The 17085-nt window shown below is 33.3% G+C and overlaps 1 protein-coding gene across 1 annotated transcript in view; it reads left to right on the top strand.

Annotated features, from left to right (window-relative positions):
• Positions 1-15253, top strand: part of LOC133172876 (telomerase reverse transcriptase-like) — a 30202-nt gene extending 14949 nt beyond the window's left edge. The window contains exons 11-31 of the mRNA XM_061307709.1: positions 456-543; positions 720-790; positions 1004-1114; positions 3323-3419; positions 4362-4399; positions 4567-4695; positions 4856-4912; positions 5131-5231; positions 6330-6426; positions 7482-7661; positions 9201-9275; positions 9743-9950; positions 11291-11389; positions 12266-12346; positions 12753-12822; positions 12944-12986; positions 13167-13296; positions 13450-13511; positions 13626-13672; positions 14398-14512; positions 14626-15253. Of these exons, the coding sequence (XP_061163693.1) occupies positions 456-543; positions 720-790; positions 1004-1114; positions 3323-3419; positions 4362-4399; positions 4567-4695; positions 4856-4912; positions 5131-5231; positions 6330-6426; positions 7482-7661; positions 9201-9275; positions 9743-9950; positions 11291-11389; positions 12266-12346; positions 12753-12822; positions 12944-12986; positions 13167-13296; positions 13450-13511; positions 13626-13672; positions 14398-14512; positions 14626-14700 (1974 nt within the window). The 3' untranslated portion in view covers positions 14701-15253. The remainder of the gene's footprint in view (positions 1-455; positions 544-719; positions 791-1003; positions 1115-3322; positions 3420-4361; positions 4400-4566; positions 4696-4855; positions 4913-5130; positions 5232-6329; positions 6427-7481; positions 7662-9200; positions 9276-9742; positions 9951-11290; positions 11390-12265; positions 12347-12752; positions 12823-12943; positions 12987-13166; positions 13297-13449; positions 13512-13625; positions 13673-14397; positions 14513-14625) is intronic.
• Positions 15254-17085: the final 1832 nt, after the last annotated feature.

Genomic DNA, 17085 nt, shown 5'->3' with positions numbered 1-17085 from the left:
GTATGTTAAACAGGTGTACATCTTACGATGTATTATATAAATATTGCATGTAGTTGAGTGTAACAATGAAAATTTTCACCCCAAGAAAATGACAGTGTTTTTCGAGGGGTGAAAATTTTCAATGTTACACTCAACTACATGCAATATATATTACTGAATGTTTTATACAAATACATATAACAGTGAACCTTGTGCACATATATTCTGTGCAGTCACTATTTTTTTTAGAATATCACCCGTCGTCAAGCAATGTTAACTGTTGCTACGCTGGAGGGCGTGGCTTCATTATTCAGCGAGTAATAGTGATTTTTAACAAATGTTTCTCGACGAATCAGATTCAACTAATTTACATGAAAGTATAATATTTTTGTATGTTGAACAGGTGTTCATCTTACATGTATTTTTGTATGTTGAACAGGTGTTCATCTTACGATGTATTTTTGTATGTTGAACAGGTGTACATCTTTTTGAGGAAAGTTTTCATCACAGTTATTCCTGAGAAGCTTCTTGGTTGTAAACAGAACAGGAACTGTTTCTTAAAATGTAATATCACAGATCACTCTCCAGAACTTAATGTACACTGTATGTGTATCACCTGATAAAGTGTTGTTAAGAAACTGCTGTCAATTGTATTATGTTTCACACATCACCTTTTATTAAGAATCACTGGTAGATGTTAATGTTTAATAATTATTGATGATTTTCTTGTATATTTACAGCTGTTAAGAAATTGATATACTTAGGGAGGTATGAGAAAATCTGCTTGGGGGAGATCATGAAAGGAATAAAGGTGAAATATAAAACAATATATTCACTTCTTTTTTTTCTTTTTTTCTTTTTTATTTTGCTTTTTTGCTTTTGGAATTGAAACAAATTTAATTTCTCATTATTATCAAAATTTCTACATTAATCTTATGATTTTCTAAATGGAATTATGTAGTATTATATTTGCTTAAAGATTTTTATGTTCTGACTCAATTTAAACTCTTATTTTTCCTCTTAGACAAAGTCAGTATCATGGTTGCCCAAGGATTCTCAACATTGCTTGAAGCTTAATTTGCTGTCTACTCTAGTGTATTGGTTGATGAATACTTTCATCATAACTCTTATTAAGGTAAGTATCTCTGTGGCTGACATTTTTTTTTCTTAAGAAGATATTTCTATTATCTCCCTTTGTAAAGTCTCCCATTTTTGTCTCCCCTTCTTTTGAGGGAAAAACTGAAAATGTTGCATGTTGCAATCAAATTCATCAATTTTATCATGGCTATTCCCTACATAAACAAACTTTAGGGAGGTGTAAGTAATCATGTCTGTCTGTGAGGGCAAATTTGTCTAGGCCATAAGATTGTAATAAATGAACAATACAGGCTCATATTTTTGACTTCAAGATTTCTTTTGACCAGAAGATGTCTTTTGAAGTTGACCAAAGGTCATTTTAACAAGTTGAAAGTCACTGGTAGGCAAAAAGAGATGCATGTGAAATCAGGCTATATTTCATGGATTGGAAACTATGTTCAAATATTGATTACAGTCCTCACAGGGGTCTGGTTTTACCTGATCACTATAAACAGTATAAATATATAGTGATGACATAAAATCAAGCAAAGTTATGTTACCAGTTCGTGTGCCAGATTGTGTGTTTACATTGATTCAAGTCAGTCGGTTAGAGATCACTGGTTAAAAATGTACAATAAATATTGAAATTCTGATATATTGGTAGCAACATGCATAAAAAATGATTGAAGGCTAAAAATGTGTCATGAATCTGATCAAATATTACACAAAGACAAGTTTCCAGGAGGGAAAAGAATAGTCTATCTGGGAGACGTACCTTTTTTTTTTAGCTCACCTGAGCCGAAATTTGTCCGTTGTCTGTCGTTGGCGTTGTCGTCGTCGGCGTTGTAAACTTTTCACATTTTCATCTTCTTTTCCAGAACCACTGAGCCAATTTCAACCAAACTTGCCACAAAGCATCCATGGGTGAAGGGGATTAAAGTTTGTTCAAATGAAGAGCCATGCCCTCTTTCAAGGGGAGATAATAGAGAATTGGTGAAAAATAAATAGCATCTTTTAAAAATCCTCTTCTCAAGAACCACAGGGTCAGCAAAGATGAAACTCATGTGGAAGCATCCTCAGGTAGTGTAGATTCAAATTTGTCCAAACCATGACACTCGAGGGTAGGGCGGGGCCACAGTGGAGGATCAAAGTTTTACATAGAAATATATAGGAAAAACCTTTAAAAATCTTCTTCTTAAGAACAGCAAAGCCATGGAAGCATCCTCAGGTAGTGTAGATTCAAGTTTGTTCAAATCATGGGGGGGGGGGGGGTAGGGCTGGGCCACAATGGAAGATCAAAGTCTTAAATAGAAATGTATAGGAAAATATCTTCTTCTGAAGAACTGCAAAGCCATGATAAGTCATTTTGATATGGAAGCATCCTCAGGTAGTGTAAATTAAATTTTGTTAAAATGATGACCCCCGGGATAGGGTGGGGCCCAATGGGGGATTGAAAATTTTACATAGGAACATACAGAAAAATATCTTCTTCTGAAGAACTGAAAATCATGTTCAGTCATTTTGATATACGGAAGCATCCTCTGGTAGTGTGAATTCAATTTTGTTCAAATGATGACCCCTGGGGGCAGTGGCGGATCCAGGAATTTCGTAATGGAGGGGGGGGGGGGGAGTAGAGGCAGTGGGTCTCGGGGCTGCATTGAAGCCCAAGTGGGTCTAGAGCAAGGCCTTGGTGGGGGTCTGGGAAGCTGACGAATTCTTACAAAGAAGAGATGTTTTTCATTGATTTTAGGATAATGGACATATAAGTTCTACATGAAAAAAATTCAAACGGGGGGAGCATGCACGGCGCACTGGCCCTGGATCTGTCTTTGCGGGGGTAGGGTGGGACCCAATGGGGGATCGAAAGTTTTACATAAGAACATATAGAAAAAAATATTTCTTCTCAAGAACAGAAAAACTATGTTTAGTCATATTGATATGGAAGCATCCTCAGATAGTGTAGATTCAAGTTTGTTCAAATGATGACCCTGGGATAGGGAGGAGCCACAATGGGGGATCAAATTTTTACAAAGGAATATATGGGAAATTTTTTTCTAAAGCTTTTCAAGTACAACAAAGCCATTTGTTATATTGACATGGAAGGTAGTTTAAAATTCAAGCCCCCCCCCCAATCTTTTCAATACTGAACTGATTTGTGCTTTTGCCTAGCCAATGTACTCAGGTGAGCAATGTGGCCCATGGGCCTCTTGTTTTGTAAACAAGCTATGAGTGATTGTTAAGATTAGAACCTGATTTGTTATTGCAGGCTTTCTTTTACGTAACTGAAACAGCAGTGTACAGAAATCAGCGGTTCTTCTACAGAAAGAAAGTATGGTCCAAATTACATAATAATGGTATACAAGGTAAATCTTTACCACAGTAACACAAGCAGTGAAAACAGATTGTAATGTGGAAAAAAGTAACTACCGTACATACTCGCCTGTAAGTCAGTTTGCTTATAAGTAGGTTGTATTTTTTTAAAGATTATTTTGCAGGAATCTACCATTGACCCGGTTTTTGGCCAAAATATGTTGCCAATTTCAGATTAATAATCTCTGTTTTATATACCTGTGTTTCAAAGAATGTTTTGGGAGTATGACATGAATATTTGATCTTTTATTTCCTATTTAAACGAATATAAGATCATTAAAAACCTGCAACCCATTTGTTTTATGTATATGGTAACATTAGATCTCCCTTTTCTGCGTAAGATCAAGTTCTTTAAAATAAAAAACCTTTATAAATGATCGTCATTTGAGTTGTTACAAAATTACCGATTTCCTCTTTCAGAAAGATAGCAAATTTTCTAGGACTTGCTTATCATTGAGACATAGAGTTTCGACCAAAATTTAACACCCCAAAATCTGACTTAAAGGGGAGTATATATGGTATATGTATATTTTGGCATAAAGAGATGATTGATTTGAAGAATTGTGTATTGATATATTTCATGCCATCCCTTGCTTTACACCTATCAGTTTATTGACCAATGGTTTCTAGCCAATATATTCAGAACCCTTTGCTTGATAATCCTCAAACTTTATACCCAAGCTAAATAATATGTAAAAGAAATGAGATCTACTGGTCAGAGACAAAAATGTAAAATGAGATGCATGTTCTGCTCTACCTGCAACAAATTTTGTGACATGATATTCTGTAATTTGCTTGCAAGTCATCAAACTGCATTCAGATGGCTCTGACAAGTAGCAAATCCTTATTGAAAGGACATATGAGAAATGGGGGACATAAACATATTTGTAATCATTTTTTGTATTGTAAGAGGACTCATTTTTATGATCTTGTAGATTTGAAGAGGAGAGGAATACTGTCTAGCATTAAAAAGGTAGTGTTTCATTTCTGTGTCACAAAGTTATTTTATTTACAAATGTAATTTCTTTTTGCTTGTTTCTGTGATTCTCTCACATGAGATAATATAGTAGTGTTAGTGTACTATAGGAGAAAAACTGGCTATTTTTGCAATAGAAAAAATCAGTCCATATTTTTTGGCAGTCTGAAGTTATAGCAGCATTACAGAGAGGAGATTGTCTAGGGGAGGCAACAATAAGATTTCTACCCAAACTGAGGTCACTTCGTCCTATTGCAAATTTAGGAAGACAACCACCAACCATTGCAAAATCTGTAAGCTCTGCTGAATTTTGGTCCACAGTCTATAGTTGTTTTATAAAGTATCATCTGCATAAATTGAGTATTTCTGAACGTTACAGAGATGATTAGAGATGTTACTGTGAGATTTCATGCACATTAATGCAAGGGGTGATATAATACTTTTTAATTTCAGACTTTACCAATTAACAAGCAACTTATGAATGTATTGACTGTCTTATCCTATCTTACAGTGAGTGTTTTATTTCTTTGACAAAGAAATTATGTACCAGTATCATAATTAGCTTCAAATTAAGAATGTAAATCAAAATGTGTTTAGGATGGTGGTGCACTGAATGATCTCCTACTGAGAAGTCTAGCTAATTAGCAAACTTCATATGCAGGTTGTCTATGAACAGTAGACAAATCCTAATTTTCAGAATATTGTGTCACATTTGTTTCCCTCTTCAGTCGTGTGATCCTTCCAGCCTAGGATCTGCTGCATTTGGGACAGATGACATTTTTTCTGCTTGGAAACACTATGTTATGGACTGGAAAAGGAATCCCAAAAGGTTTGCATGATTTATTTATTTTGATTAACTTTGTTACTGGAATGCCTTCTCTTAACTATATATATATATATATATATCTATATATATATATATATATATATATATATATATATATATATATATATATATATATATATATATATATATATATATATATATATAAAGCACTAAAAACCAACAACACTGTATATCATAAGTGTCGGATCTACTAAGTAGATACAAGGTCACGGATGGAAATTTATATAAAGCACTAAAAATGACCAACGACACGAACAATAATAATTGTCAAATTTTCGGGACGACCTGTCCCTTCCTCAGGACAAAGAAAAAAGTTAAGAAGTCATAAAAACAAAGGAAATAGAGAAGCAAAAACAACTAGCACTACTACTAAACTACCAAACACTAAATATTTACAATGTTACATGTTTAATTTGGAGTTTATAAACAGTTGTGAACAAAGAAATCCGGAGCGCTATGAATTGCATCCGGTCTATCGGGTGTACTCTGGTGAAGTGTGATTTACATAATTGAACGAATTAATTATCGCTAATTAATTACGACCAACAGTAAATCGTACATTGTCTTATTTGTTTGGTAGTTTAGTAGTAGTGCTAGTTGTTTTTGCTTCTCTATTTCCTTTGTTTTTATGACTTTTTAACTTTTTTCTTTGTCCTGAGGAAGGGACACGTCGTCCCGAAAATTTGACAATTATTATTGTTTATGTCGTTGGTCATTTTTAGTGCTCTATATATATATATATATATATATATATATATATATATATATATATATATATATATATATATATATATATATATTTATATACAGTTAAACCTCATTATTTCGAAGTCGATGGGACAAGCAAAAAACTTTGAGATATCCGAGGGTATGAGATGTCGAGGGTAAAATACCTAAGAAATATGTGGTTAAGTCTTCCAAATTACTTCAACATATCCATTGTATTCGAGGCATCCATGTTCGAGATATCAAAGTTCAACTGTATATGTAAAAATTTTGCTTAAATTTCTGACATAATGTAAATGTTCGTGAATTTTTTTATTGTCATTATATAAACTCTGTAATTTTGTTTCATTGTAGGAAATCATTATATTTTGTCAAAATGGACATCAGTAGTTGCTTTGATGGTATTTCACAAGAAAAACTGCTATGCATTTTGGACAATATGCTTTCAAAGGTAGTTTGTGAATTTATGAAGTACTGATGTGAGTTTTAAAACAAATACCTGTAAATCTTGCATATTTCAGCCCATTTTTTGCTCTACTGGTCAGAAACCAGAAGAGCTTATGCGATTGTAAAGTGTCTGTCGTCTGAAGCTGTATAAATGTCTGTCTGTCTGTAAACAATTTTTTCAAAATGCTATTCCTCCTACATTTTTTTGGTTCGATTTCAAGATAACTTGGCACACAAGTAGACTTCACTAAGGTACATAATTCTGTGAATCTGTTTCTCCTTTTGATAAACAGTGTTGCCATGGTTACTAAAAATTGAATTTTCTGTGAAATTCTTTAAAAACGCTACTCCTCCTACAGTTTCAGTTGGATTTCTGAATAACTTTAGACTTTATTAAGATACATAATGCTGTGTATCGGTTTTTAATTTTGTTGCAGTGGTTACTAATAATAGAATTTTCTGTGAAATTCTTTCAAAATGCTATTCCTCCTACATTTTCAGTCCAATTTCAATATATCTTGGAACACAAGTAGACTACATTAAGATACATACTTCTGTACATTGGTTTTTTTTTTTAATTTCGATGAACGATGTTGCCATGGTTACTAAAAATAGAATTTTCTGTGAAATTCTTTCAAAATGCTGCTCCTTCTACAGTTTTAGTTAATTTTAATATAACTTGGTACACAAGTAGACTTCACTGAGATACTTATTTCTGTACATGGGTTTTTCATTTCTATGAACAATGTTACCATGGTTACTAAAAAAATAATTTTCTGTGAAATTCTTTCGTTAAGCTATTCCTCCTACAGTTTCAGTCCAATTTCTGAATAATTTGGTACACAAGTAGACTTTATTAAGATCATAATGCTGTTTATTGGTTTTTGATTTTGTTGAACTGTTGCCACAGCTACCAAAAATAGAAATGACTTTGAAATTCTTTCAAAATGCTACTCCTCCTACAGTTTCAGTACGATTTTAATATAACTTGGTTCTACTTTTGTTAAATTAAAAACCAGTAGAGCTACAGTCTCATCAGAGTTTTTCTGGTTTACATAGGCTCCAGATGAAGATGTAATCATCAGAAAATTTGTGTCTCACTACGTGTCAGATGGGAAAGTTGTGTGCAAGTTTAAGAAGATTGCGTCCAGCTTTGGGGAATATATTCCTGACTTTGAAAAATTTGTCAAAAAATTTGCAGAAGACAGTAAGCTCAGTAACATGGTGTTTGTTAATCAGGTATGTAGAATTGTTGTTATAGATTAGAACAAACTTAAAGCTAGCTTTGTCTGTTGGATAGTGCATGTGTGGTAGAGATTGGGAGGGGGTGGGGGCTGATGTGGACAGACTGGTTATATTAGTTTTGAAAGTGCTTATTTTTTGCACATTAAATCTGTAATTTTTTAAACATTGTCAAACGGGCCTTTAGTCTTTAGCTCTCCTCTATGGTGTTAATACCGTTGGCACCCAAGGTTAAAGTTTTTGAAGCAGATTTCTTTTCAAGTTCTTCTTTGCTCTATTTTGATCTGAAATGGAGACCAGGTTAATGTTTTTGGAGCAGATTAATGTTTTTAAAGCAGGTCTCATTCCCAAGTAACTATAAGCCCTATATTGACCAAACTTGCAGGGATGATACATCTAAGAATGCACACTACAAGGCTTGCTTTGGATGCTGGATCTGATCTACATTTTCCAGTTGAGTAACCAGGTTAAAGTTTTTGGAGCAGGTTTATTCTAAAGCAACTATAATAACTTGACCAAACTTGCATGGATGATACACTACCAGACTTACTTCAGATGCTGGATTTGACTTTCTGTATTTTTCGGATAAATGACTAGGTTAAAGTTTTTGGAGCAGGCCCCTTATCAAGAAACTACAAGGCCCACCTGAACCAAACTTGAATGGATGATGCATCAAGGAATGCAAACAACCAGAGTTGCTTCAGATGCTGGATTTGACCTGCATTTTCCAGATGAGTGATTGGCTTAAGGTTTTTGGAGAAGACTCGATCCAGTGTAACTGCACACCCTAGCTGGACCAATGCATGGAATTTGCATTTAGGGGTGCACACCATCGGACTTGCTTTGGATGCTGAATTTGAGTTATATTTTCCAGATGAATGACCAGTTTAAACTTTTTTGAGCAGGCTTAATCCAATGTAACTTCCAAGCCCTCTCTGTACCAGACATGCATGGAATTTTTATTTAATGCTATTGGACTTGCTTTGGATGCTGGATTGGTCCATTCCCAAGTACTATGTCTTCCCTGGGCCAAACATGTATGTTGTGACTAAGTTTTTGGAGCAGGTTCATACCAGTGTAACTTTAAGCCCTACTTAGACCAAATTTGCATGGTGATGCTTCAAGGGATGAACATTCTCAGACTTGCTTCAGAAGATGGATCTGACCAATGCTTTCGGAATTTGTGACCAGGTTAAAGTTTTTTGAGCAGGTCCATTCCCAAGTACAACTATAACTCTAAGGCTTATATGGACCAAACATGAATGGATGATTCATCAAGGGATGCACACTAACAGACTTGCTTTGTATGCTAGATTTGACCTGCATTTTCTGGATGAGTGACTAGTTTAAAGTTTTCAGAAGTCCATTCCCAAGTAACTGCAAGTCCTACCTGGACCAAAATTGAATAAATGTTGCATCTAGGGATGCACACAACTAGATTTTTAGTTTTGTGTGGGACTTTGCCTTACTGAAAGATAGCATTTGTTGAGGTGAGCTTTGCAATCTTTGATTACCTGTTTTACTCATATTTTGCAGATGATAAACCAACAGATGCATCTAGAAGAGACCTTTGAAAAGTTGAAGTGTCACATACTGAACAATATTATCAAGGTATGTTTTGGAAATAAGAATCAGTCATTGATTATTTTTAAAATAGATAATTATTTTCTTTTGTCGGCATATGGGAGGAAAAAAAAAACAGAACCAAGTATCAGGAGAGTCCTTTTTTATGATTTTCTACATAAATTGTTCTGTAGTAATTTTGAGAAGCAGAAAAGGAGATATTTTCATACGTTGCCATTCCGCCAAAAATATAAGCCCTGCTAGATTTCAAACTCAGCTTCCCATTTCTGATTTAAGCTGTACAATCATGAGGAGGAAAGAAAAATATGGTCTTTTTAAATACCTTATTTCTAAACTTATAAAACATAAAAGCAAATATATTTTGAATATTTATCTAGTCAGAAACCAGACAAGAATTCCCCCTTAAATGTATTGTGTGAGCACATGTATAACTTTCACTTTACTTCAAAAGATGAAGAGTTAATGAATTAAGGTATCCTTTTAATAACCCATAGATTGGGAGACAGTACTTTAAGCAGACAACAGGAATCAGCCAGGGGTCTGTTCTCTCCACCTTACTTTGTAACCTCTATTATGGACACATGGAGAGAACATTTTTACCTCCACAGAAAGAAGAACTCTTAATGAGAATGGTGGATGATTCTTTATTTGTCACACCCTCTAGGGAGAGGGCAGAGATGTTTCTATGTAAAATGATACAGGGTAAGGTTGTTTATTACCTAAGGCTGTATGATACAGGGTAAATCTGTTTATTGCCTAAGACTGTATGATACAGGGTAAGTCTTTTTATTGCCCAAGACTGTATGATACAGGGTAAGTCTGTTTATTGCCTAAGACTGTATGATACAGGGTAAGTCTGTTTATTACCTAAGGCTGTATGATACAGGGTAAGTCTTTTTATTGCCTAAGGCTGTATGATACAGGGTAAGTCTTTTTATTGCCTAAAGCTGTATGATACAGGGTAAGTCTTTTTATTGCCTAAGACTGTATGATACAGAGTAAGTCAGTTTATTACCTAAGACTGTATGATACAGGGTAAGTCTTTTTATTGCCCAAGACTATATGATACAGGGTAAGTCTGTTTTTTGCCGAAGGATGTATGATACAGGGTAAGTCTTTTTATTGCCCAAGACTGTATGATACAGGGTAAGTCTGTTTTCGGTTGAAGGCTGTATGATATAGGGTAAGTCTTTTTATTGCCCAAGATTGTATGATACAGGGTTAGTCTTTTTATTGCCCAAGACTGTATGATACAGGGTAAGTCTTTTTATTGCCCAAGACTGTATGATACAGGGTAAGTCTTTTTATTGCCCAAGGCTATATGATACAGGGTAAGTCTGTTTATTGCCTAAGACTGTATGATACAGGTAAGTCTTTTTATTACCCAAGACTGTTTAATACAGGGTAAGTCTTTTTATTGCCTAAGACTGTATGATATGGGGTAAGTTAGTTTATTACCTAAGACTGTATGATACAGGGTAAGTTAGTTTATTGCCTAAGACTGTATGGTACAGGGTAAGTCTTTTTATTGCCCAAGGCTGTATGATACAGGGGAAGTTTGTTTATTGCCTTAGGCTGTATGGTAATGGGTAAGTCTGTTTATTACCTAAGGCTGTATGATACAGGATAAGTCTTTTTATTGCCCAAGGCTGTATGATACAGGGTAAGTTAGTTCATTACCTAAGACTATATGATACAGGGTAAGTTTGTTTATTGCCTAAAGCTGTATGATACAGGGGAAGATTGTTTATTGCCTTAGACTATATGATACAAGGGAAGTTTGTTTATTGCCCAAGGCTGTATGATACAGTGGAAGTTTGTTTATTGCCTTAGACTGTATGATTCAGGGGAAGCTTCTTTATTACCTAAGACTGTATGATACAGGGGAAGTATGTTTAATCCCCAAGACCGTATTTTTATAGAATACGTACATGTTTGTTCATCAACAAAGATAAAAATTTATGACAGCATTTTAGCACATTTTATGGTATTAAAATGAATTTACAATATTTTTAACAGATACTTTTTATTGGTTCATTTAGGAAACACTGAGTACAATTTCTCAATCAATACAGACAAGGTCCTTGTCAACTTTGTGTACGAACATGAATCTTGTGGAATTATGAAAAGAAATGTTGGAGGTACATATACTTTTCTATCTCAGGATAATTATACATTGTATACATTTATATTTTATTTATTAATAAAACTGGTACAGTAAAACTTACCTTATCTGGAAACCACTGGTTCCATAGAAAATGGTTGAATAAGACAACAATCCTGATTAGACTACATTTAAACAATGAATTTACCAAAAGGGACTGAAAGTTTTCATCATAATGGGCAAGATTTTGGATTAGACAAGTTTTACTGTACTACATATATATATATATTTTACCGAGTGGCATGAAGCGATGCGCCGTGAGCTCTTATGACAATTCCTTTTTGAAGAGAAAATTCGTATTATTGCATATTGATCTAACAGAATTCTTTTCCTCGGTAAACCTAATATGTATCCACGATGCACCACAAATAGAGTTTCCAGGAGTGCAGTACTGCTCTCTTTCTCAAGCTCTTGATATAACCAAACAAAAGTTCACAAATAAAAAATATACCTACATATACCTATATTTTATAGAAATGCAACTAACATAACATCATGTGGTGCCACAGTCTAAACCTTCCAAATGAAGAAGTGAATCTATGTTAAAAGAAACTATACAGTGAAAATGCTGATAAAGAACTGTCAGGGATGGAAAATTTTGCTTCATTATAAGCCTAATTTGCGTTATATCTGTTTAGTTTACAATATATTTTAAAGTCAAGGGGAATGAAAATCACCTCATTGTAAGTGTCAATTCTTTGTTAGTTTGTTCGTCATAAGCGTGCTTTATTGTATCCAGTATCCAGGTATCCAGTAATAAATTATACAAAACTGTGCTCACCCCAACAGTTGATGCACTGTCAACATATTAAGTTCATAATGTGTATCCTTAGATAAATTTCCAAAATTTTAGAATGGTTTCCATGGTGTGGTTTGCTGTTAAACACTGCTACACTTGAAGTTGGCAATGATCTCACAAGATACGAAGGAATAAGTATGTCTTATTGTCATCTGTTTGATTGTTGTGTTACATTAAAGGCACTATGGATACACATACATTGTAAATAACTTCCATCTTTTTGTCTTTGGAGTCATACCATATGTTCGCAATATTGCTGAAGATGTGAAAATTATTCTCTTTTGGCTGTACATCTGTGAGTAGATGTCTCTGAATGAAAAGATGTGCAGTCTGCACTTATCATCTACATGTAGTATGAACTTCTAATCTTGTACTATTTCAGTTTTTTAGTCATTTTCTGAGCAAAGTCATTAAGTCAAAGAATTTTTTCTCAGATTTACCTCACAATAAATGTCTAGATTCTATATTGGTTGCAGTAAATGCTGTTTTATTGAATCCGATTTAATTACCGGGTTCTTTTTTTACCTATGTCTTTCAATAGGAATGAGATATACACTGACAGTTGATGTTTCTTCATCTCCAGGCCTTACAATGAAAAGAAAATTATTGATGTAAGGATTCACATTCAGCATTGTCTTTTTTTTTAAATAGGAGTTCTCATTTTCAGTCCCTTGTATTTAGATTGTAAATATATTAAAACTAGATTACCTGGTAAATATTCTTTATTTTTAGGTCCCTACGACCAAAATGTCATGCAATTTTCCTTGATACTGAGGTAGATATCTTATGATTGATTAAATTTAAAATCAACAAAAATCATTTTGTCAAAAATAAAATGGGGCAAATATGCATCAAAAACTTTTTTTCAAAAGTGTGACAGAATCCAAATATCCACTTTAAGAAACTTGATCTCTATGGAATGAATTAGTTTTAATTTTGTGACATATTTTCACAGTTAAATTCTCTGGAGGTTTGCCTGTCAAACAGCTACAGACTTTTGTTGCTGACTGCCTTTAAGTTCCATTGCTATGCTTCTTGTCTGCCAGAGAAACAAAGGGTCACTGATAATCCAGGCTTCTTCCATGGTGCGTAATCATGCAGTACATAAGTACAAATATCCAAGTAGATTTTGTACAAGTAGATTTTGTAACCATCTGTAAATGCTTGTAGTTTTATTTTGAATTATCTTGTCAAGTATAAATTTTAGAGGAAAAAAATTCTCTTTCTTTCCTTTTCAGCCATGATCAATGATATAGGTTCCTATATCTGTTCTCAGGCAGCACTGCAATGTAAAAGAAAGGTTTGTCAAATAAAATTTGACGTGCTTACCTTGCAAAACTAAAAATATTGTGAGAAGTGAACGACTTATTTTAAAGTCATGTCTGTTAAAGATCAGTAACTTTTCTTTCTACAGTTTAGAGACAGTTTCATTTTTGATGTTCCTAAAAGAGTAATGGAATGGTAAAATTTTAAATTTTTTATGCCCACGTAATCAAAAATTCAGGAGCATATAGTTCTTGATCTGTCTGTCTGTTTGTCCACAAAAACTTTAACCTTGCCCATAACTTTTGAGTGGTTAGTGTTAGGGCTTTCGTATTTCAAGTGTATTCCTTATGAAGGGCTGGCACTTCCCTCATATTTACACCGAATATCGGACCCATTCCCATTGACAAAAAGTGACCAATTTTCCCAATTTTGTGATAAAATTTTGGAATTTTCATGGTTAAAAAAAATCAAATTTCATTTTATTTATTAATTTATAATATTTCTTAAAATAAATATATGAACTCATATATTACCTTTCATTATGTTCTGCTGATCAACTTCAAATTTGACTCATTTTTTAAAAACTTTAACCTTGCTCATAACATCTGAATGGTTAGTGCTAGGACTTTCATATTTCACATATTTATTCCTTGTGACAAGACCGTTCTTTTGGTAGCAACATTTTTGATCTCATTACCTTGACTGTGGAGTTTGAACAACTTTGCAAAACTTTTATCTCTGCCATACGGCGTCATCAGTGTTTCACAGACACAACTTGTTTTTTCAACTTTTTATCAACGGAAAATAATTGAAACTGGAAGATATAATACACTTGCACAGCTTTATTCGTGAATTTTTTTTCTTCTAATTTTAATTAAGGATCTATAATTTTTATTGTTAGTAGATGTTTTCCATTGAAGGTTATGTTGGTATGCATTTTTAATGAAGATGAAATGTCACTCATCAAGCTACAAGGAATTGATTCAAATGATAAATAAGTCTTTGAAGCGTACAGAAAAATTGCTTCATGCAGAGGTACAATTTCTTTGAGACATTTGATTTTGATAAAGTTTGAGTATAATTAAAAGTTTATTTATGGGTACCTACAGCATTACAAATGTTTGTAAAGATTTTAATTATATTTTTAGGATAAGCATGCCTGTGTTGCTCTCAGAAGATTGTGTGGACAAATTCCTGTGGAGTTGAAGATATTTGGGAATTAAATTTTGAGACATTTTAATGACTTTGATGGTCAATCCTAGTATTGCTCTATATTTACTGATCAATCCTTTTACACGGAAGTCTGCATGTGTGGTATTGAACTATATTCATTAGTCAATCTTTTTACATGGAAGACTGTATGTGTGGTATTGCACTATTTTCACTGGTCAGTCCTTTTACATGGAAGACATAATGTGTGGCGTTGAACTATATCCATTAGTCAATCCTTTTACATGGAAAGACAACGTGTGGAAATGCACTATATTCATTGGCCAATCCTTTTACATGGAAGTCTGAATGAGTGGTATTGCACTATATTCACTGGTCAATTCTTTTATACTGAATACTGCATGTGTGCAGGTATTGCATTTTATTTTTAAAGAACAATGATGATTATTTTCTGTTCTAGGTACACCCATTGGTATTGTACTTGTTTTGAATATTATCGCATTAACAAATTGTTAATTTATGGACAAGGGAAAAAAACATTGACCAAGTACACATTATAAAAAAATATTAATAATACCAAAATATATGTAAGTATTCTTGATTATAACCAGCTGCCAGCTATTGTAAGTAGCTCTACTGGAGACAGCGAAATTATATACGGTCGGGATCGAAATTCAAATAATATTCACAACTTAAGGAGAATTTGATTTGTGTCAACCCAAAACAAAGGAGAAAACTAAATATTACGAAAAACAGTTTGTAAGGTAATTAACGGGTTGGATATTTCATAAATTCTACAGTTCATATACTCATCTGAATCTTTTATTTAAGTAAAACGGGGGTTATTGTAAATTTCCTTGTTTATTTCTATATGACCTAGTTTATTTTGAGAAGATGATATGAGCTCGGTACAACTGTAACACTGTAAACCAACAATGTGTTCATTATGTGTATTCACAGCAAATCAGTGTTACAGATGTTGCTGTGAAAGATTCAGATTCAATGAAAATGTTAGTAATTTCTTCAGGTTTAAAATTCTTTTGCTGTTCCAAAAAGAACACACTTTGGGAGATTTTGAATTTTCAAATCCTGATGATGATCTACCCAAAGAACAATTGTTTAAAGTGCACTGATTATTCTGTTAGCAATTTTGAATTATTTTTACTTTGATGAATTATTTTGAAATAATTATAATCTATGTTATTACTCAAAATGTAGACAGTAACCCTTGCCAGCATGAACATTTGTGCTTGCGTGGACCTAGCTGCAGATCTGAAGCTCGCTTTGGTCCTCCTAGATATGAAAATTGAGACCATCCAAAATTTAGCTTATTTGTACTGCCATTTTGGGTGGCAAGAAAAATCGGTCCAACGCACTTTAATTGTGCAGATGTTGATTACAAGAGAATATGATCTTAGTCTCACTTTTACAAAAGGAATATATAGTGGAAAAGTGAGACTCAGAGATCAAAAGTAAGCTTGTCTCAGTTTTATGACCCCTGAGCCAGGTTCTAAAGAACTTTTTGAAATCAAGCTAATCTGGAACTGAGCGTAACTTTTTGTATGCAATAAATATAGTTTTTTCTATGGATGACACTGCAGCTCTCGGGTCTGTCAATATTTTTTTCAGAGAGCAGGTAGCTTGGACCTATGGTACATGCATAAAAAATTACTTTTGAAAAAAAAAAAAAGACACCAATTTAATTTATGCCAAAACATATGAAATCAAATTTTATTGACAACCAAAGTGAAGTGTATACAAGTACATTATATGGCCAAAAGTGAGTCATAATTTATTCTTCACAATATATTCTTTGAATATTCAATATTTATAAAAACTTCTGAGGTCAGTTTTGGCCCTATTTCATTGATGTTTCACTTGATTATGCAGAATTATTCAAATTTTGTCTTCCAAAGAGGTTAAGCAAAGTGATGCACTGCATGATCATTGAGATTTTTAACCTCATAATTCTATACTTTTGTAAATTTTCATTTAATATTGAGTTACATAAATCATTTTAAAATCAAATTATGTAAAGAAACTGTATAAAAAAAAAGTCTACATTCTAATATGATGTATCATAGACCAAAAGCACATTAGGTGTATGGTTGTATTTATAAAAACTGTGCTAAAAATAATGTTCCAATACTTTTTTTTTTTTTATTGTAGGTCAATATTATAACATTTTTAGGACTGAATAATTTGAAACAATGTAATGCAGTTTTTGTTGGATTTCATAGAAGATACCTTTACTTAAATAGTAAAAACTAACTGACTCATATCTAATCAGTTGACCATAGTAAGCATAGATTGATCCAGTAGGTTTCACTGAAATGTGATTTTTCCTAAATGAGTTAAAACTACAAATACATGTTCATATAGGTAATAAGAAATACATATTGACATACATTTATGTTTTTTTTTTCCACAGCACTTTT

Source organism: Saccostrea echinata, unplaced genomic scaffold, assembly GCF_033153115.1.
Source record: "Saccostrea echinata isolate AGI-Se365-2 ecotype Australia unplaced genomic scaffold, CSIRO_AGI_Sech_v1 ptg000056l, whole genome shotgun sequence".
Classification (NCBI taxonomy): Eukaryota; Metazoa; Mollusca; class Bivalvia; order Ostreida; family Ostreidae; genus Saccostrea; species Saccostrea echinata.
Note: the sequence above shows the minus strand (reverse complement) of the source record. Positions and strands in the feature narration are given on the sequence as shown.